General features: G+C 34.4%; 2 protein-coding genes across 3 annotated transcripts; both read left to right on the top strand.

Moving 5' to 3' along the window:
* The first annotated feature begins 6,306 nt into the window (after positions 1-6,306).
* Positions 6,307-14,794, top strand: LOC110626153 (4-hydroxybenzoate polyprenyltransferase, mitochondrial). Of its 2 annotated transcripts, XR_006350118.1 has the most exons (9): positions 6,307-6,883; positions 7,397-7,532; positions 8,398-8,519; positions 9,645-9,714; positions 9,821-9,970; positions 10,538-10,673; positions 10,781-10,877; positions 11,274-11,333; positions 14,422-14,794. XR_006350118.1 is itself a non-coding variant. In XM_021771925.2 (8 exons), exons 1-8 carry the CDS (start codon positions 6,444-6,446, stop codon positions 14,486-14,488), a joined length of 1,218 nt encoding a protein of 405 aa, XP_021627617.1. In that variant the 5' UTR covers positions 6,307-6,443; the 3' UTR covers positions 14,489-14,794. The 2 variants fall into 2 exon arrangements, 1 of the variants encoding a protein (XP_021627617.1); XM_021771925.2 differs by lacking the exon at positions 11,274-11,333.
* Positions 14,795-17,431: 2,637 nt separating this feature from the next.
* On the top strand, positions 17,432-20,207 carry LOC110619275 (pentatricopeptide repeat-containing protein At2g02980, chloroplastic). The gene has a single exon (XM_021762606.2). It carries the CDS (start codon positions 17,830-17,832, stop codon positions 19,606-19,608), a length of 1,779 nt encoding a protein of 592 aa, XP_021618298.1. The 5' UTR covers positions 17,432-17,829; the 3' UTR covers positions 19,609-20,207.
* The last annotated feature ends 2,671 nt before the right edge of the window (positions 20,208-22,878 follow it).

Here is a 22,878-nt window from a genome sequence, read left to right as displayed (position 1 = left end):
GGCTCAGGAGTTCGAAATTTCGCCTTCCTCACTTTGGTGCCCCCAGCTTTTTTGTGAAGCCAGATTTAATTTCTTGCTTTCTTGTCGAGCCTTATACTGGCTGTGTTTCAGTCTGACTGCTTGTTTGTTTGGCTTTAACTTTTTCTTTTATAGGCTTATAGCCTTGTCGGTGCAGACCTAGAGCCCCTCCAAGCTTCTGGGGAGATCGACCCTGGATTGAAAAGGTTGGACTATCTGTTTTGGACTTGACCATACTGCGGTACGATTCTTTTGAATCCTAATGAGTCAAGGCTTCCTACTGCCCTTGAGCGTTTTGCGGGCTCTTTGCTGTTTAGACCTCTCTCTAGGCTAGTTGAGCTGGTTTAGTGCTATCGGTCAATTCTTCGAGTTTGATGTCCCTTATGATTACCCCTGATTCTTTGTTTGACTCTATATTTTGGTATGCATTTTGCTTAGGATTCACCTTGCCTTAATTCGGTTTGCCTATTGAGTTTACCAGTACTGAGCTCATTTTCTTAAGATCAGCATGGTGCTTTGGCGCTTTGGCGCCGTGAGCGTTGCATTGGCCGTCAGTAGGTCGTGTTGCTACATGATACAGGCATTGGGGCGACTTAGTTTAATTTCATTATATGCTGGTTACTTTGCGAGACCGAGGTCTTATTGGCCTGTAATCCGAGCTCCTTCGAGAGGTCGGATTCAAATTCTTTTATTTCTATTCCAGCACCCTCTTTAGGTTAGTATGGCACTTTGGCGCTTTTGGCTATTGTGCGAGATCAAAGTCTCTTTACCTTATGACTCGAGCTCCTTCGGGAGGTCGGAGTTTAGCTTTTCGTTTATGGTCCAGTGCCGCAACCTCTTGTGTGAGCCTGTAGCTTCGGTTTGCCCTTGAGCTTTCTGAGCTCGGCCCTTTTCTTGCTTGCTTTTCCGGGCTTATATTTGCGTATCTCAGGTCGGCACCTTTAGCTTTACGTTGCTTTTGTTTTCTCAGCTCGATTTTTTAGTGCTGGGAGATCCTGGGGATCCCGGTCTTCTGGTGCCGAGAGATCTTAGGGATCCCGATCTTCTGGTGCCGGGAGATCTCAGTGAGGTCTTCTACCTCCCTGAGGTCTTCTACCTCCCTGAGGTCTCTATGTCTCAGTGAGGTCTTTTGATGCCAAGAGATCTTGGGAATCCTGGTCTTCTACCTCCCTGAGGTCTCTATGTCTCAGTGAGGTCTTCTACCTCCCTAAGGTCTCTATGTCTCAGTGAGGTCTTCTAATGCCAGGAGATCTTGGGGATCCTGGTCTTCTACCTCCCTGAGGTCTCTATGTCTTAGTGAGGTCTTCTACCTCCCTGAGGTCTCTATGTCTCAGTGAGGTCTTCTGATGCCAGGAGATCTTGGGGATCCTGGTCTTCTACCTCCCTGAGGTCTCTATGTCTCAGTGAGGTCTTCTACCTCCCTGAGGTCTCTATGTCTCAGTGAGGTCTTCTGATGCCAGGAGATCTTGGGGATCCTGGTCTTTGTTGCTCCGGGAGATCTTTGAGATCTTCGCCGGCCGTTTTTTGCTCCGGGAGGTCTTTTGAGATCCTCGCCGGCCGTTTTTGCTCCGGGAGGTCTTTTTGAGATCCTCGCCGGCCGTTTTTGCTCCAGGAGATCTTACGGGATCCTGGCCGTTTTTGCTCCGGGAGATCTTTTTTAGATCCTCGCCGGCCTTTTTGCTCCAAGAGATCTTACGGGATCCTGGCCGTTTTTGCTCCGGGAGATCTTTTTGAGATCATCGCCGGCCGTTTTTGCTCCAGGAGATCTAACGAGATCCTGGCCGTTTTTGCTCCGGGGAGATCTTGTTGATCCCGCCGGCCGTTTTTGCTCCTTTTTGAGGTCTTGCACAAGATTCAGGCTCATTGGCCTTACTGTTGCTTCGTTATCTCAGCTGGTTTTGTGCCTAACTGAGGTCTTGGACAAGATTTAGAATTCTTTCTGCAAAATAAGAGTTTGCACAGGGCGTATATAACGAGGATGCTCGTTGTTAATTCAATAATATTTATCAATAAATAATATGTCGCACATGTCACTTTAACTTTACATTTCAGTTTTCAATTTATAAAATATTATGCTTGAACATGTAAAATATTGTGGAAAGTGTAAGTATTATTTATACTTTATAATTCTGTAATCAATAATAACTGCAAAACGATAAATGAAAGTTGTGCAAAAAGCTCTCGATTTTGGCGTTGGTCTAGTTGTAATGATTGATAGTAATTAATTGCTTGCAGTAGGAGTGAATTGTGGGTGAACTAATTTTAGAAAATCATTTATAATGGCCTTGTTGTAATATTTATAAAGGATTTGGGTACTTACCTCTCAGTGATCAAGAGCCACGTCGATCACTTTCGCATGGATTGTGTGGGCGCGTCACTTTACTCCAATCCCATCAAACTCAATCTTGAAAAATTAATAATTTCAATATTTGGCCGACCTGCTGCAGTCCGATCTCGAACATGGTTCCGACCTCGACGTGTAATAATACTGTGATTGTTGGATTTGCCGAGCTTCTTTTCAGTCCTGCTATTTCGGTCAGCGAAACCATTGATGGTCCTATTAGTGGTGTTTGATTGGTCGTCCTCTCGACGGTCAGATGGACTAATGCCGACCACGCCGACCCGGGGTATCTCAGTTCACATTGCCTTCGAGCTGGACGACATACAGAGTCTGAGTTCATTCACCTTGATCTGCTTGGATATTTGATCATTTCTTATTGTCTTCAGGTTGCCCCGATACTTGAGGGGCATTGTCCGCAACCAAGTAGGATGGCCATGAATCGTGTCCCATTCGACTTCATGCCCTGAGATTTTATAGCCGATCTGCCCCTCTCACCTTTCTTTTCAGCTGGGTTATTCGCTCAAACTTTCATGCCTTATGTGGGTCTCAATGGGTGGATCTGGAAACTTTAGAGATAGTAAAATCTCTTTTGTTTCCCACAGACGGCGCCATTTGATAAATCTTTTCCTCCTCCTGGTCCATGATAGATCTGACTTTCTTCTTGGTCCACCATATAGGTCCATCAAATGGGTCTATCAATGTTCTACTTGATGAAAGGACCTGCAAAATAAGGAAAAAACGGTCAAGGGTCTACCAGGGATGCCCCGGTGGAGACCCTTCGACGCTCAAGTCAGATTTTATGGATTAGAGTAGTATATTGGGTAAGAGTTGCAGAGAGAAAATAAAAATGGAGTCCAGGAAGGAGAGGAAGAAGAAGAGAGCCCCCTTTTGAAAGAGAAAACCCCCTGTATATAGTGCTACCTGTCCATGTTAGTCAGGCCCGTACGTACGGACGTGTCAGACCATTTCTTCACACAGGCCCGTACGTACGGACGTGTCAGACCCTTTCTTTACGCCAGGCGGCCATTTAATTCTCCCTGTCACGCATGCAAACAAGGTTAGTGAGTGAATGGGCATGCTTCCCTATTGGGCCTGTGCTTGTATCTAATCCGAATTGTCCTGGGTTGCTGATCCCGGACTTGTGAAATCGGGCCGTCTTTTGAGCGTGTGGTCTGACGGGCTTTGGACTCGTGACCTTCTTTTGGATTCGTCCTTATTCCTGGGCTAGAAAAACCAGGCGGTTATCATTACCTAATACTTAATTCAGTTCAATTCCATAGTTGCTTCAATCACCAGTTTGAGTCTCTGTCTCCATAATTGTGTGAATGTCTTAACTGCACATCAAAATTCATTTCAACACAGTTTGGGGAAGGGTAATTCTTGGCATTAATGGAGGGTAGTATGGTATATTTAACGTTTAAATTTTTTTAATTAACAGAAATTTACATAAGAATTACGATATTAAAAAATACTGTTTGTTTTCAAAAAAAAATACTAGTTTTATTTTATATAAATTAAAATAAATAATTTGGTAATTAATCCTATATTATAAGATAATAAATTATTAAAATAATATTTAATTAAAGTATAAAATGTAATAAATAAGAAATCATATTTATCAAAAATAAAATTCAATAGTTAAAACTCACTTTATTTTATTTTATTTTATTTTATAATTATACAAAAAATTACAAATAGATGAGATTCAAATAAAAAAAATCAAATCTAAAAATAAACCAAACCTAAATTGGATCGCCCAACACCAAACATTCTGTTCTTTATCAACACAGTGCTGTAGTGACCGAATCTAAAGATGAGCAATGGAGAGTCTAGGTGTGAGCATTCGGTTGGTTCGATTTAAAACTGAATCAAATCGAATTGAATAAATCAAAAATTGAAATTTCAGTATTCATGAAAATCAAACTAAATTGATTTGATCAGAAATCAAATTGAATTAAACCGGTCTGATTTGATTCGATTCGGTTTGATTTGATCGGTTTCGATTTTTAATAAATTTTTTATTTTTTATACTTTATTTTTAATATTTTAAGATTTAATTAAAATATTTTAATCTTAATATGATTTAATTTTTCTATATTATTAAAAATAATATATTATTATCACTAAATCGGTTCGGTTTGATTTTTTTGATTTTTTTTCTAATCAAAACTGAACCGAACTGAAATAACCCAAATTTTTAAAATTAAAAAATGAACCAAACTGAAATGAATAAAAAACCGAACTGAATTTTTAAATTAATTCGATTCGATCGGTTTTTTCAATTTGAACTGAATACTGCTCACCACTAACGGAGACAACAAACTAACAGAATAAAAATAGAAGCACACAAGTGGGCACAATAACAGTTTTTATGCATGGAGTCTATCTCAACAACACTAAATGCATCAACTCATCACCTCAAATATTGAACACAAAAATCCATCACCAGAACAAAACAAAAAAGACACATAAAAGCAATAAAAGCAATGAAAGCAAAAGAAATATAGACAACCAACATGTAATATAAACAAACAAACAACAAGTCTTCAATTTAAGATAAATCCATCCACAAAAGCAAATCTGTTTTTTAAAAACAGATGTCATAGAGTTTAATTGAATAATGCATATGAGAACGTTGATCGCCGAGCTTATCGATGTAGTCCGGAATACTGACATCAAGTAAAAAAAAAATCCTCTCCATTGAAAACTGGAGTCGAAACTCTAAGCACAGATTTCGCCATATGCACACTTCCTCGTAAGTCGGAGATTCGAAAACAATAAAAAGACAATATAAAAAAAAGAAAAGAAGAAAAAAAAATAAAAATTATACCGTATTGTCCCATCCACCCATAGTAAGAGAGGGTCAGAACGAACAACGGCCTAAAAGAAAATTCTTCTTTCTTATCTTCAACCCATCCATCCATGGCAAGAGAGGCTCAGAACCAACGACGGCTTAAAAGAAAAACTTTCTTTCCTAACTCGAAGGCAAGTACGAATAAATCAGAATAGCACTGGCTACAGAATCAAAACCTAAATCTCTTCACAGAATATTGTCCTCCCGTCTTTCTAAAACCTTTTCGCTTTCTGTTACTCTTTTCTCTTAATCAGTATGATTAATTCATTTTAATTTTCTTAATAATTCAAAGGTAAATATTGACTAAATATATAAAATAGTATATACTTTATTTTACTATTAAAATTAGGAAAAATTATTTTTTAGTCCCTGAGGTTTAACGTAATTAACACTTCTGTCCCTCTATTTTGGCGACCCAACACTTAAGTCTCTCACTTTCTTTTCTGTCCAAATTCGTAGTCCTTCCGTCAAAAATAGCCACCCTCACTAAAAATTCCGCTATTTCAAAATCACAAAACCCAAACTCAAATGCCTCTTCTTCTTCTTCTTCTTCTTCTTTCTACCTTTTTTGCAACTTCTTCTTCTTCTTCTTTCTTCTTCTTCTTTCTACCCTTTCTGCAATTTCTTCTTCTTCTTCTTCTTCTTCTTCTTCAATTGGAGAAAATATGAAAGAGAAAAAAAATAGGAATTTTACATTGAGAGAAAGGTATTTTTGGAAAAAATTATCACCGACTACGAATTTGGACGGAAGAGAAAGTGAGGGACTTAAGTGTTTGGTCGCCAAAATAGAGGGACAGAAGTGTTAATTACGTTAAATCTCAGGGACTAAGAAGTAAGTTTCCCTTAAAATTAATATATTTGTTTTATTATTAAAATAGATATATAATTATTAATTAAGATATCTCATCAGTGTTTTTTTTTTTGAAAAAATCTCATTATGAGTTGCTCTCCTAAGATCTCATGAAAACCTCTAATCGGCCCATTTATGATTTGCTTCAAGCCCAATCTGGTCCACTGGACCATTAACCAGGCCGGTTCTGTATTTGACCCGGGTCGGTGCCAGTCCACTCTTTCAAGAGAGGCTCATTACTACAGTTTACAGACTACTCTGCCTTCTCCCCTCTTTCTGCTTCTGTAGTTCTTTTGCTGTTTCTACTTCCTATTTTCCACCACAATTCCCTGATTAAAGGATGCTTTTCTAGCAGAAACAGATTCGCAGTAAGCTCAAACATGACGTCGTTTTTGGTCTCTCGCGCTTCCGGCAACATCGCCGCCACCAGAAGGTTGCGCAATTCCTCTCTCTCGTCTTCACTTTCTCTCTTCAACCATACAGGCGTCGTCTCTCCAAGTTGCCTATCAGAACCAAACCCTAAAACCAACTATAGCATCCCTGCATTTTACCCATTTACTCAATCTTACTACTGGAGAAATTTTGAATTTTCCCGCAATGATCAGAACTCTAATTACTCCAATTTGAGGTTTGTTGAAGGAATTTCGACGCTATCGAGCTCTAAGAAGAACGAGGATAATAAGGAGAATGGAGGGTTTTCGAAAGAGAGAGATGTGTCTTGGATCGATTTGTACTTGCCGAGACTGGTTCGCCCTTATGCACGGCTTGCCCGACTTGATAAGCCGATAGGAACTTGGCTGCTTGCTTGGCCTTGTATGTGGTATGGTTATCGCGAATAATTTGATGATGCAGCTTGAGTGTTTCTCTTTATGTTTGAAATTTCAGCACTTTCTTATTTAAATATGAATGGGGATTTTCCTCCTTGTCTTATTTTCATAATTTAAGGGATGATATGATGGATATGCCCATGAATTCTTGGTTGATTTCCCTGCAAACAGCATTGATTGTTTTTTTGGGGCACCAATACATTAATCTATATACGGTATAAGTCACAAATTGATATCATATTGATCGCCTGATAAGTTTGTTTGTTTAACCTTTTTCATTTTCATTGTGTTATTAATGGTAAGGGTGAGTAGAATGCACTCTAAATGGCTATATCTTTATTTTTAAAATTTCTCAAGAATTGAACTTATTTGAATGGCGGCAGTGCTTTCCTTTGTAATGTCAATTTTGGTGAAGTTTATATTTTAGTGTTGCATTCAAGAAAAAACTTGTGATGTTCCTGTGATTTGATAGTTTACTTTTATACATATAATTCTTGTTTGTTTAGGTCAATTTCGTTGGCAGCAACCCCGGGGCACGTTCCTGATTTTAAGATGATGACTTTATTTGGTTGTGGGGCTTTGCTTTTAAGGGGTGCTGGATGTACCATAAATGATCTCCTTGATAGAGACATTGATACCAAGGTAAATATTAATTCTTGTTGTTTCTTTGCAGATATGTTTTTGTAATGTCTTTATGCTAGAAAATGGTGGTTGTACAGCTGTAAATGTTTATTACATTAAAGTTTGCATGTAGATTATTTATGCTTCAAGCAAGTTGATTGGGATTATTTTATATTGCACAATCTTAAGAGGTATGGGCTTTTTATCCTAGCATTAGCAGGGTCCTATGAGTATGCTTCCATACAGCTACCATTAGTTTCAACATTGATATGTTCATTTTTTTTCTGGCCTCCTCTTAAAAAATAAAAAAAGAAAAGGAGCCAAACAAAATTATAGTGATACTCTCCTGCTTCAGCCTTGGAACAAAAGCTAAAGTTTATGGCAGAATGAGATACTTACCAAGTGTATTTGTCTTCATGTTGTTCTTAGCTAGATACTACCCAGACACCCCCCCCCCCAAAAAAAAAAAAAAAAAAAAAGTCAGATTGGTTTCTTTAATTCAACTCGGCTAATTTGTATTACATTTTTGTGGGGGTTGACCATGTGAATTCATTCTCTCCTTGCCCATTGGCATAGGGGCCTCACTTTCATAAAGATAAGCTGCTGCTAAATTTTCTAGCTTCACATTCCCTATGTCATCCTAGGCCTTTCTCTTGCTTCTTTATTTTCTGCAACTTCGACATGCTCAATTTTTTACCAGTGAATTTGCTAGGACTTGTGGCACACTTCTCCATTTCAACGATCCTTAGTTTTCTGAGCAACAAAAAGTTCTTTTATCCATGTTAGTCTGCTCTCATAATAAAGGTCCAGATTTGAATTTTCTGGTTGGGTTTGATCAGTAATTCATCCATTGAAACCTTTCTATATGATAGTTATTTGAATGCAGGTGGAACGTACAAAGTTGAGACCAGTTGCAAGTGGTCTTTTGTCACCATTTCAAGGGCTTTGTTTTCTTGGTTTTCAGTTGATGTTGGGTCTTGGAATTCTCCTTCAACTAAATAATTATAGGTTTGCGCCTCATCTTTGGAGAAACGTAGACATAGCCTTATTTATGGGATTAATTTCTTTTCCAGGTGTCATAACTTAGGACCATCTGAGTGCAACTAATTTGGTTTATTAATATCTTTTCCTTCTTTTTTGTGTATGCCTTTAATGTTGTATATTTTGTGGATTTCCTCACATGTATTGGTTGTAATCATGTTGACTCTTGCTCTGCGTGTATATATATATAGATAGATTCCTTTTCCTTTCTCTATGAGAAGATATGAGTTCCTGCAAGATATCAGATTTTAGCCAACAGGCAACCTCTGAAATTCTTTCCTCTTGGTCTTATTTGACTCCAAACTGCAGCCAAATTAAAACCATAAAATGGCATTTTTTTCCAATCCAATGGGGTCTTCTATCTCGTCTTCTGTTGTTTTCCAGTGTGGTAAACTTGTAGGACTAAGGAGTCATAAATCAAGAGAAGTATAACAATTATATGATTGCAACAGCAGCATAATTAGAAAACGGAAAAGGACAGAAGAGAAAGTAACTTAATACCTGACTAGGGACTGGTTTTCTTTGTATCATGTTCTAGTTTCTGAAAATAAAATAGAATTCCATAAGGCGTCCTTGTTCTGCCTCTGAATGTTACTGTTGATAACTAGCTCAAATTGAAAGATGTTTGTTTTGATACTATTGAGTATCAGGTCCAAATGGAAAGTAATGGTAAGTTTTGTTAGATAAGCAGAGATTATTGTCTATCTACTTATGCCAGAGTGATGGAAAATCTAGCTAATCAACATATTCGGCCAGACACACAGGGATGTGGCTTATGGGTGTTCATTTGTTGGAAGTTGCAAATTATTAATTTACTCAATCTATGTGATGATAATGAAGAATGAAATAGCTATTTGCATCAGTATCAGTGAAAGTAGGTTACAATTTTTCTAATAACTACACAAAGTGTTATTTCCATTAATGATATAGTGATGTTATGATCATGTCATTCGGCTTGGTAGTTTGCTTCAAATGTTTCCAAACAGAAGTTGCCTTTTACACACAGCTTATTCTCATTTTTCACATATTCTTTATGTATGTGCCAACCTCCTTAATCATGAGGAATAACTGATGCATGATTGTATCTAACAGCCAAATTTTGGGAGCATCATCCTTGTTGCTAGTCTTCTCCTATCCCCTCATGAAGAGATTGACATTTTGGGTAACAGCCTCTCTCTCTCTCTCCTTTTCTTTTATTATTGATTTGTAATTGAAAAAGTTTTGTGAAATAATCTATATCTCTATTAAATGAGACTGTTGTGGTGCAGCCTCAAGCCTATCTAGGTTTGACATTTAACTGGGGAGCTTTATTAGGGTGGTCTGCTATTAAGGGAAGTTTAGATCCAGCCGTTGTTTTGCCACTGTACGTGGGTGGAGTATTTTGGACCCTTGTGTATGATACCATATATGCCCATCAGGTAGACCAACATGATTTAAGATGACTGTTAACCTTTTGTTTTCCAACTTCATCATGCAAGAAAGTTTTCTACTTGTTAGAATTCTCGATTCAGGTGTGTGTGTACATGTGTTGTCAATTTCAATGAGTGTCCAAAGATGTTAGTGGTGTCAAAAGTTGAAAGTAAAATTGATAAAATTTAAAGGATTTTGCAAATTGGAAAAAAAGTGCACAGGCCAGTCTTTTGCTAGTTTCATCTTTCATGAAATTAAATACAAATAAAATGCAGCATTCAAGATTATATATATATATATGGACTAAAAAGAAATCCTTTTACCAATTTCAGTGAGTTGGATTTTTTTTTTTTATTATTTTTATGTGATCTAGCCTTTAAAAGTTTTGACATTGATGCATTACTGTATATTTCTTGCAGCACAATTTTATTGAGATTATGGTTTTTGGTTGCTTTTAAATTGTATTTATTACTTTCTTTTTGGACAATAGTTTAAAGGTTTTGTTATTACCACTTGCTTATGGAGAATAGTTATGTTGCTACTTTTAAAAGTGAAGTCAATAGCCCTGTGTTTAGGATAAGGAGGATGATCTCAAAGTGGGCATTAAATCAACTGCTCTGAGATTTGGGGATTCAACAAAGGAATGGATCACTGGGTTTGGAATTGCATGCATTAGCAGTCTCGCTCTCAGTGGAGTCAGTGCTGATATTGGTATTTCATATTTGCCTTCTTTCTAATCTCCTTATGCTTAAATTACACCCGGGTCTTCAGTTGTCCCATTGTAATTATTCCTTCTTTAATAATAAAATTTGGAGCAGGATGGCCATTTTATGCATTTCTGGCAGCTGCTTCTGGACATTTAGCTTGGCAAATATGGACAGTTGACCTATCTTGTCGGGCTGATTGCAACAGAAAGTATGTATAGTGCTTATTATTTTTGTGACTTTTTTTATCCTTTGGAATTGGCACTAATAGCTTCCCTTCTTAGTAAACATGCACATGCATTAGCTAGAATTGCATATATTCCTTAGTGAAGGACTTGGATCACATGATTGGCAACTGTCTTTTGGTCGTAAATAGTGGTCACTTCCCTATGGCTTGAGTTCACTCTTGTTTCTTTGCCTGGAAACACACACAAACAAAATATATATTTGTGCCTTATATAGTGCATTAATATTTATGGTGGATGGTGATTTACCTGGTTATACGGGAATTAATAGTTCATGTGGAAGATACCAGAAGAAAAGTAATTGCACTTGGATGTCTCTGGTTTTTTTTTTTTTTTTTTTTTTTTTTTTTTGGTAATGCCAGGAGACTTTAATTATGGGCCTTATTAAGGAACAGTTGGAGTTGTAAACTTGTAATTTTATGGTAATTTTTCTATAGCTTTTGCCTCTTTTATGGAGTGGTGCAAATTTCAGTTTCAAGTTTTACAGTGTCATACACTTTGGTACTAAGAATGATTCTAATCAACATTTGCAATTTAAACAAGATGTAGACATATAATCTTTGCTTAGTTCCTACATATCTCTTCTTCCTTTTGAGATTGGAATTTTTTTCTGCTGAAATTAATTCATCTACTAAATATTGCAGCTTCTGAGATTTGGACAGGTTTTCTAGGTTTTTTCTTGTAGGATTTAGCTATTTTATGTCAATTATGTGAATGATGTAGAATCCTAGGTTCTGACAAAAAGTGACACCCGACATAATTTTTTCAACTGGAAAACCAAACATTCAGTTCAAAGAACGAAAAATTAAACAAAAACCAAATATGTCTATAGAGGCTACAACCTTATATTAGATGCTGTTTGATTTTGCTAGAGGATTCAGGAGATTCTGATGTCAAATTTTCAACCTGTAACTAAATTATTTGATAGGCTAAGTAAAACCTTGACCATTCTATTAAGAGGAGAAGCAGAAGGTGAAAGAAAGGGGAAGAATTGAAAAGGACTGTTACGCCTATTAAGTATTGGGAGGCAAATTTATTAGGGGTCAGGGTATGAGGTCAAATCACTGAAGTGCTAAATGATGCTATTTTTAATGTTATAATATTCACTTGGGCAATTTTGGATGATGTTCTAATGGCAATCAAAAAGTTGCAAGATCAGAAAGGAAACATAAACCCTCCGTTTAGAACCAAGAATTTCGCAAGAATTCAATTCAATTGATTTCTTTTCTAACAATTCTCTTGTTTTGAATTATAGACTTTAATTATTTTTAACTTGAAAATTTTGCATTTTAAAAGAAGTTGAATCTTACATAATTTTATAATAATTCATTTGATTTTTTTTTGGTTTTTTTTTTTTTGCAAAATGAATCATACCAAACGAGGGGAGGAGAGAGGGGGTTTCTTCTTAAGTTGAGTTTAGGAAGTTGTTAGCAGCTCTCAACCTCAACAGGTCTAGAAACGGTTCTCTCATGGTGCAAGGAAGAAAGTGCAGTTTGACCATGTCCAAACTGAGCGGCAGTTGATGATGAAGCAGAACATAGTAGGTAGTGGGTCATGATCGTGGTGCTTCAAGAATTCTGTAGTGGGAATAATGTTCTGTTTTTCTCCATTATGTCTTGTTTAGTTATTTCCTTTTCTGAATTGTAGGAGGATGTACTCCACTAGGATGTTTCAGTTCTTGTTTTGTAGGAGATAGTTAAATCTCCAATGTATTTAAATTGGCAGCAGATTAGTAAAAGATCATTAAAGATCCCACAAGTTGAGTAATTAACTCAAGAGATTACAATTTCTCTCTAAAGGAGCCTGAACTGTCACAAACACAGGTGGGAAAAAGAAATCCGTTTTTCTAGCTTCATATTCTGGTTCGAAACTGGCTTCGTGCCGTCTCATGTCTCGATCCTCAACAAGGCACCCTATCAGAAGTATTGTGATTTATGATCTCTTGAGAAGGTCCTTGATAAGAAGGATAGGATTTGAAGGGTGAAAAAGAGTTGATTGTTTGTAGATCTCTCTCTCTATCTTTTATTTTTTCCCTCTTAGTGTTATTATTACTGGTTAACCAAAATCCTTTGTAGCTTCAATAAGGCCACTCTTTTTAATGGGGGGTTTTTAAAGGAGAGAATGGTGTTGTGTTAATTGAGCTGGGTAGAGACCTGGGTAATCATGGAGCCATCTGTATGTGGCAAGCGATGACAAAAGGAGAGTTCAGGTATTGATTCCTGGTAATGAATTTGAGGAAGTAAGTAGAGAGTAGGTCCAAGTGATAGGTAGAGGGGATATGTGATAAGATATGGAGCTGTTGGTAGATGATGCTCAAGGGATGCTAATAGGCGTGTGAAGGGAATGTTGATACATGATGTGATGGTAAATATGAAAGCTTAGAGAGAAAATTAGCTATACAGAGAGGGGGTCCTTGATAAATGCCCTTGCCCTATTTTGGGAGGAACAGGAGAGATTTTTTTTGTGAGTGCTCACTAATACCTTGTCTAATGCTGTATGGCAAAATCAAATGTCTTCAAAGACATATGGGTTGGATTCAAGCCCATTAGGAAAGATCGAGATATTTGAGTTCTCTGTCAATGAGCTGCACTCTGAGCCAACCAAGCCAATTTTTTAAATCATCCCATAAATCAAGGGATAATTTAGAGACTGCTACTAGTTCATACTTAATCCTTGTGCATATGAATAAAATAACTTTTTCGTTTAACTGATATTTAATGTAGCTATGCTTATTGTTGATGCTCTTAGCAAGGTGATAGAGCGAGATACTGAGAGAGTTCAATTCAAGATGTTAGTGTTGGTTTCCTTTTTCAGTCTTGTTTTCATGTGTCAATCGCTTTGTGTTGATAGATCAAGAGTACAATCCTATAGAATTTCTTGCTTATCGAAATATCTTTTCTGATAAAAAATAATATTAGTGTTGGGTTATTGTGATAATCATCTCTTTTTTCTTTTCCTCATTACGCCTTCTCATGTATAATTAGAATGTTTCATTTGTCAGTTTTTGAGAAAAAGTTTATAAATATGAAGGTATTAGTCCTTTGAAAATGAAATGTAGATCTTTAACAGGAGTAAAGGTGCTGAGAGATTATGGTAGTTTGCAGTTTTTTTATTTTTGTTTTTATTTTTTTTGGGTGTAATTGTTGAGTATTTGTTCAGAGAGAAATACTCAAAATTTCAAGAACAAGCAGTGGTCTTTGTGGTCGTTTTAGGACAAAATAGTCTTCTGACTCCTTTATGGTCTTTTTTCTTCATGGAGTTTATGAGTAAATGTGGTTGGTGTTGCTGCTGCATAACTTATATCTTTTGATGAACTTTTCTGGTTTCTTTGAGGGGAGAATAACTTATCCTCTTTTTTATTATTATCTTCTTTATTTCATCTTTTCTTTTTTTTTTTTTCCAAAAAAGAGGTCATCCTATATCACTAGTTATTTAACCTTTAAACTCTTCCCATCTTGGAATATTATTACTAAACTTTGTGTTTCCTTCAATATTCTTTCCTCATTGCAGGTTTGTGTCAAATAAATGGTTCGGTGCATTAATTTTCAGTGGCATTTTGTTTGGTAGATATTTGTGATGGAGGAGGTATGGCTACCTTTCTCAATATAAATTGTGTAATCTAAGACTTGCTCCATATTTTCCTTGGTAAGGTTAAAACTAAAAATTGGTTATTCTATTGATTTTCTGGCTATGGTGAAAGGAACCAAAAATCAATTAGTAATATGCAGAACTTTGCTCTCTACATCTCTTGTATTCTGAGACAGTTTAGGGCTTCAGACCACGTAAAAAGAAACAGCAATACCTCTCATCACTGTTCAGTTTTTGTTGGTACAGACATTTTAAATTTTTATTTTTTAATTTTTAAATGGTTCACTTTTTTAAATGATTTTTTATTTTTATTTTTTGCCTCATTAATTCGTTCTCCTGCCTAGTCTTTTTGGTTTCTTCCTTTTGCAATGGGATATGTTGATTGGCCCTAGCAATCAGAGGACTCTAGCTTTCTACCGAAACAAGGATAATTTTCACGGTATTTTGAAACATAACTTGCAAGTTGTTTTCTGATTATCAGGTGAGTGATCCCTCCTAGTATCGGTACACGCATAATTGGCGTGGAGAATTCAGTTTAAATTAAAAAAATCTATCGAATTAAATTAATTTAAAATTTCGGTTAAGTTTGATTTGATTTTTATTTTAAAAATTTTAATTATTTTTATTCTGTTTGATTTTAATTAAAAAAATTAATAAAATTAAATCGATTAGCGATAATAATATATTATTTTTAATAATATTAAAAAATTATATTATAATTAAATTTTTAATATTTTAATTAAATTTTAAAATATTAAAAATGTAAAAATTAAAAAGTTTGAATTATATTAATTTGATTTAAATTACTGTCCGTTTAAAATTCGATAAATTTTCATAAATATTAAAATTTTAATTTTTAATTTATTAGCGAATTGATGGAATGTTCACTCCTAGCCGATCCGCGGTGGCTTCTGATTGGCATTTTAGGAACAGACATATATGCTGTGGAATTGGCATTTTGGGAAAAGACATGCTCTAAAACTTTAAATTGGTGAGATGGATTTTGTCCAACTTTAGATTAAATCGTATTCAGTTTGGTCTAATAGTATTCAGATCAAATAGAAGTTGTTGGTCTAATAGTATTCAGATCAAATAGAAGTTGTGACTTAAAATTTAAATAGAAATAAGTTCAGTTCAGACACTTTTATATGTTGTTGTAGCTCGTTTTAATAAAAATTATATATATATATATATATTTGATCATATTTTTATTTAATTTTAAATTTTTTTTGTAAAAAAAATACAGGACATCTAAGTTTGACCCGCTGAAATAAATTTCATGTCACTTTAAATTATCAATGTTAAATATTTTTTCAACTTTTAATCCCCATCAACCTTTGTTTGTATATAGGTAAAATGAGAAAAAAGAAAAATAAATGGTGAAAAATAAGGGAAGAATTTTACTTTATATTATTTAAAAGAAAGGAAAAGGAAAAGGAATTTTATTTTTACCTATCTATTTTCTCACCAAATTTAAATTTAATGTTATGATTAACTTACAAATAAATCACTTATAATAATTCATTAATCAATTATCTATATTCAGAATCTTTAATGTCAAAGAATATTCAAGGTCAGCCCTCTGGCCTCATCTCTATAAGTTGTTAATTATCCATAAACGCATTAAATTATTCACAATTTAAAATTTGAATGGATAAACAAAATAAAATTTAATTATCTCTTTGATCACGCCTAAAAATTTTCTAGGAAAATGACTAGAAAGTTCTTTTTCTCGTGTTTGCCCAAATGTTACAATCTTGAGTTGGTCAATATAAGAGGGGCGAAACGGATCGATATCGGTTCAACTTTGTGTTGAAATTATCAATTTTAATTATTTTAGTCAACTATTTAAGCCATAGGATTCTTATTTTCAGTTGGGGTGGCTTTACTTTTATCTAATTAAGACAAATATTTGATCTGGACCCAACCATGCAATTTTATATTGATTCAAAAGATTAAAAACAAATCAGTTTAAATAAATTTCAACCGAATTAAATCAAATTAATTAAAATTTCATATTTTATTTTATGCAAAAATAAAATAAAATTATCTGAACAAAAATACTTTTTGTTTTTATTAGCAATATATATATTATGTTTAATTAATTATATTATTGAATCAACAACAAATAAATTAAACTTCTTGTTGTTTAAACTTTAAGATTTCATGAGAATTTTTTATTATTTATTTATTTTTATAAAAAATTGAGATACGAATACTCAAAATTGATTTATAAATTGGATGGTGCAATTAGAGATTTAATTGGTGGTAATTGTATCTAGTGCAATTGATCTAACTCAATGGTATATTTTTAATCAAGTCAAATTAGAAGAATTTTTAAAAATTTAAAAATGAATCAATGATAAAGAGTAATGGAGTTGAAGAAACATACAACTAGGGATGTAAACGGGTAGGGTACCCGCAAAAAATTAAACTATCCGAACCCGAACCTGATTTATATTAGTAATATCCGAATTCGTTTCGAACCCGATTAAAAATTAATTTAAATTATCCGAATCCGTTCCAAACCCGATTATTATTATCCGAATAAAAATCAAACCCGTTTAATTTTATATATTTTAATTAATAATTTATATAAAAAAATTTATAAATATTATTGTAAAATATATTTTTTATATTAAATTAATTATTTATATAAACGGATACATAAAACCCGAATTCGATCCGAACCCGCAATGGGTATTATTTTTAAAATTCGAACCCATTCCAAACCTGATTATAACTATTCAAATCCGTTTTATTAGAGTTCGGTCGGATGGGTACCCCAAAATACCCTATCCGTTGCCATCCCTACATACAAGGCATAGCAAGACTAGAGGTTGAAAAAAAAGAGAAGGCAAAAGAAAATGGAAGTGGTGAAACCTCTGAGAGAAGAAGAGTTGAAGGTGTAGATGGAGAGAGAATCGGAGAAGAGGTTGCAAATGAAGAAGAAGAAGTAGAAGAAGTGTTCATGGAGGAAGCTTACAAAGAAACAGAGGTGCCTCCATGGAAGAAGCAAATAACAGTTAGGGCAATGGCAACAAGCTTTGGATTGAGTGTGGTGTTAAATTTCATAGTTCGTAACCTAAAACTAACAGTAATGTTAAATGTAGTAGATAATCCTTGGCAAATATTATCATTCATAATTATCTTATAAGTGCAATTCTCAAGTGAAAATGAATTTAGAAATTTTTGTGTTTAATATTTGTTGTAAGATTTGTGCATTATAATTATTATTAGATATATTATTTAAAATATTTGAGAATAAAAAGATAATAGAAGGTTGTTATTCTTCCACAGCCTGAAAACACAACCATTCAATTGGCTAAGATGGCTTTGACATCAACCCCATCTTCTCCCTCATGTGCCACAATCTATTCACCTCACCCTCTCTCACTTCTTCCCAAATGCACCTCTCTTCAATTGCTCAAGCAAATCCAAGCCTTTACCATCAAAACCCACCTCCAATATGATCCCAATGTTATTACTAAGCTCATTAATTCTTGTACTGTTGATCCTACTTCTTCTTCTATGGACCACGCTCACCAGCTGTTTGAAACAATTCCCCAACCAGACATCCTCCTCTTTAACATCATGGCTCGTGGTTATTCCCGGTCAAACAACTCACTCAAAGCCATTTCCCTGTTTATTAAGGCTTTGAATGATGGCTGTTTCCCTGATGATTACACTTTCCCTTCTCTACTTAAAGCTTGTGCTAATGCTGAAGCCTTTCAAGAAGGTAAACAATTGCATGGCCTTGCCATTAAACTCGGGCTAAATGAGAATATTTATGTACTTCCTACATTAATAAATATGTACACCCAGTGTAATGATGTGGATGGAGCTCGACGAGTGTTTGATAAGATAACTGAACCTTGTGTTGTTTCGTATAATGCAATCATAATGGGTTATGCTCGAAGTAGCAGGCCTAATGAGGCATTGTCATTGTTTCGTGAATTGCAGGCAAGGAAACTTGAGCCTACTGATGTCACAATGCTTAGTGTTCTATCATCTTGTGCTTTGTTGGGAGCATTGGACTTGGGGAAGTGGATACATGAGTATGTCAAGAAGAATGGTTTGGATAAATATGTGAAGGTGAATACTGCACTGATAGATATGTATGCCAAGTGTGGGAGTTTGGATGATGCCATTTCTGTCTTTAAGAGCATGAGTGCAAGAGATACACAGGCTTGGTCAGCTATTATTGTGGCCTATGCAACACATGGGCAGGCTCGTAAAGCTATATTTATGTTTGAAGAAATGAGAAAGGCAAGAGTGAAACCTGATGAAATTACATTTTTAGGCCTTTTGTATGCTTGTAGTCACACTGGATTAGTAGAGGAAGGTTGTCAATACTTCTATAGCATGACCAACGCATATGGGATTATTCCTGGCATCAAGCATTATGGTTGTATGGTGGATTTGCTAGGTCGAGCAGGACGGTTGGATGAAGCTTATAAGTTCATAGATGAATTGCCAATCGAACCCACACCTATACTATGGCGAACATTGTTATCTGCTTGTAGCAGCCATGGCAATGTAGAATTAGGGAAGCAAGTGACTGAACGAATTTTTGAACTAGATAACTCTCACGGTGGAGATTATGTGATTTTATCTAACTTGTATGCAAGAGTTAGAAAATGGGAAGATGTGGATTCTTTAAGGAAATTGATGATTGATAGAGGGGTGGTAAAGATTCCTGGATGCAGTTCCATAGAGGTGAACAATGTAGTACATGAATTCTTTTCTGGGGAAGGGGTGCACTATGTTTCTTCAGATTTGCATCGAGCGCTTGATGAGTTGGTCAAGGAGTTAAAAATGGTTGGTTATGTTCCAGATACTTCTCTAGTCTTTCATGCTGACATGAATGACGAAGAGAAAGAAATTGCTCTTAGATATCATAGTGAGAAATTAGCCATTGCATTTGGCTTACTTAACACTCCACCTGGGACAACAATCCGTGTGGTGAAGAACCTTCGAGTTTGTGGGGATTGTCATTCTGCTGCTAAACTTATATCATCTATTTTTGATAGGCAAATAATTCTTCGAGATGTGCAGAGATTCCACCATTTCAAAGATGGAAAATGCTCTTGTGGGGATTATTGGTAATAAACCAAATCAAAATTCCTCAATACGACTGGGATATTTGCATTGGCGGCCTTCTTAACACTTCTCCCTACAGCCTGTGGACGGATGGAGCTGAATTTACATTTCCTCTAGAATCATCATTCATTCAATACAAGCTTTCAGAATCATTCTGAGTCAGGAATTGCAAGCAAGGTTGGTTCTGTTAACTTTTTAGCAGGCTTATTATTTGTGTATTTGAACCATTGATGCACACCAGTAGGTATGGATCACTATTCTTTATATATATATATACGTACGTACTTGTACTAGAAAGGCACATTTTTGTTTTGTAAAGCTTCAAGGAGTTAACCTTAGGTTTCAAGAATGTAGGCGAGTAATCTAAATGTTATTCAAGGACTTCTCTTGTTTAGACCTCGTCCATTATGAATCAAAAAATTTATATATAGGTCGAGGCGTACGATCTCAACCCTGTTGAAACACTACTACCAATTATGAACAGGGCTTGGCCTTTCTTATAAGGATTGTGATATGCCCTCCTATACATAAATGCAAATAATGTACTTGCATTGTTGCCAACTATAATATGATTTCTATCACCAATCAGATTTATGATGTTTGACTATTCATGTGAAAGTTAAATGTATTTATCATGTGATTTTATGAAGTGAGATTGTTTAGAAATCCAAAATTTCATGTGGGAAGCTTTGTTTTCATGGCTTCTTCAGAAAATTGATTCTGATTTTGTGGGATTGTTCTATAGGCTTGGAGTGTTTGGAAGGACAGAAACACGTATATCTTTTCTGGAACTGCAGTTCACCAGCAATGTATCATTTCAAGAATTAAAAAAAGAAAAAAAAAAAGATAACTAACCTGGTTTTTATCATAATTGTAAATATAATAATTGCTAGAAAAGTTCTTTATTATAATTATACTCCATCTGTCCGAAAAAAATAAACTTATTTTTTTATATATAAATTTAAAAAATGTAGTAAATAAAATTAAAATTAATAAATTTTATATTGTCTTTCCTCTATTCATGTTTTTTCATTATTAATTCATTCTTGAAATTAATAAATTTTAATTATTCAATACATATTTAATAGAGGCATATTATGAAACTAATTAAGTTAACTATAATTTGAAATAAATAGAAAAAGTAAACAATAGAATTTATGTAGTGAGAAAAAAATTGATCAGTTGAATTAATTTAAAATTTTAATTTGGTGTATTATTTTATTCAATTCTGTTTGATTTTTATTTTTAAAAATTTTAATTCAATTTAATTTTGATAAAAAAAAATTGATAAAATCAAATTCAACTGAACAATGAACAATAACATATTATTTTTTTATAATATAGAAAGATTATACTATAGTTAAATTTAAAATATTTTAATTAAATTTTAAAATATTAAAAATAAGAACTGTATTGAAAAATTTAATTGATTAAATTAAATTAAACCGAATTAAACTAAACTATATTATAATTAAATTTAAAATATTTTAATTAAATTTTAAAATATTAAAAATAAGAACTCTTAACTGATTAAATTAAATTAAACTGAATTAAACTAGAATAATTTAATTTAAATCAATTTTTGATTAAAATGAATTTGATTCAATTTTCAAAAATATTAAAATTTCAGTTTGATTTTAAATTCAACTCAATGCTGACCTGTATCTCTATGTAGTGATTAAAATAATTGTATTGTTACATTAATTTTTTTCCATCAAATTTAGTTAATTGTGACTTATTTCTTTCTATATCTACTTTATTTCTTAATTAATGAATTAAAGTATTAAAAATACATATTAACACCATCATTTATTTTAAAAAGATTAATCGTAAGAATTAAATTTGTAAAATTATTAATTTTATAATTACATCAGATAATGTAAATTTTTTTTAAAATAAAAATAGAGATAAATAAATTTTTTAACTGGAATAGTAGTAGTCCTAACACTAGTCTGGGTATTTAAATCCATCACTAGTCGAATCAATTTAACTCTGAAATATTATTAATATCATAATGTAAAATTTCAAATAAAAATAAAGACGGGCATGCTCCTATTCAAAATCAAACCTAGAAATAGCAGCACTTACTATAGTATGAGCTGTCTGATTCGCTGACCTCTTATCATGTCTAATAGTCATAGAAGGCCACTCCTGCAATAATAACCTACAATTTGAAATAACAATACCATGATATGAAATAATTCAAATCACTAGTAGACAAAAAATTAATTAAAATCTGGCAATCAGATTCAATTGAAGAACATGGTATTTGCCTTCTTTGCAACCAATTGAGTGCTTCTCGAAAACACAAAGCCTCCCCCAAAATCGAGTCTTGCATCGTCGGAATGGTATATAATCGGCCAACAATACACCTCCCCATAAAATCACGAACCACCATACCCATGCAATACATAGACTGTCTAGGTACAAGTGAGACTTCAATGTTACATTTAAAAGTATCTGCCACTGGTGGTTGCCATAGAACAACCGTCGGAGCTACCGGAGTTGTATACAACTGACATTGCGCCGTTTGCCATTCTGTCAACAATTGTTTGGACTGCTGCACAACTTTAAGAGGTGCTAGATATTACCCATTCCACACAAAACTATTTCTATTCGACCAAATGTCATACAAGACTATTAAACCTTCAATTTGAATCAGTGGATATTGCCCATGCAACTACGTAAACCATGTTGTTACAGATTGTATAAATTGTCATCCAAAACTTGATCTCACCCATGTATGTCTAATATAGTCACATAAAAATAAAGGATGCAGTGTTGTCTCATTTTCTAATCCACATAAAGGACATAAGGGATTAATACTAACCTGTTTCTTGATCAAGTTCATAGCACAAGGTAGTAAATCTAAGCTAGCTCTTCACGCAAAATGCTGCACTTTCTTGGGAATTTTTGCCTTCCATATCATAGACCATATATCCACCGCTGCATGTTGTTGATTTGCAGACCCACTAAGCACCTTATACCCGCTCGAAACTGTGTAAACACCTTTAGGCTCATGTGTCCAAATCCATTTGTCATTACTAGGTGCGGTTGATAATGGAATTTGCAAAATTAAGTGGCAGTCTCTTTTATTAAACAGGTCCTTAACAACTACCTCATCCCACCTTGCCAAACCTATTACGATTAAGGAAGAAACAAGCATGTCTTGCTATCCAGGAACCATAGCAGAAGTAGGAAAATGATTAGCCATATCGGGCAGCCATAGAACCATCCATACTTTCGTTGACAAACCATCACAAATTCATTTTCGAC

Source organism: Manihot esculenta, chromosome 1 (genome assembly GCF_001659605.2).
Source record: "Manihot esculenta cultivar AM560-2 chromosome 1, M.esculenta_v8, whole genome shotgun sequence".
Lineage (NCBI taxonomy): Eukaryota > Viridiplantae > Streptophyta > Magnoliopsida > Malpighiales > Euphorbiaceae > Manihot > Manihot esculenta.
The sequence above is the reverse complement of the archived record's forward strand: the minus strand, read 5'-3'. Positions and strand labels throughout refer to the sequence as shown.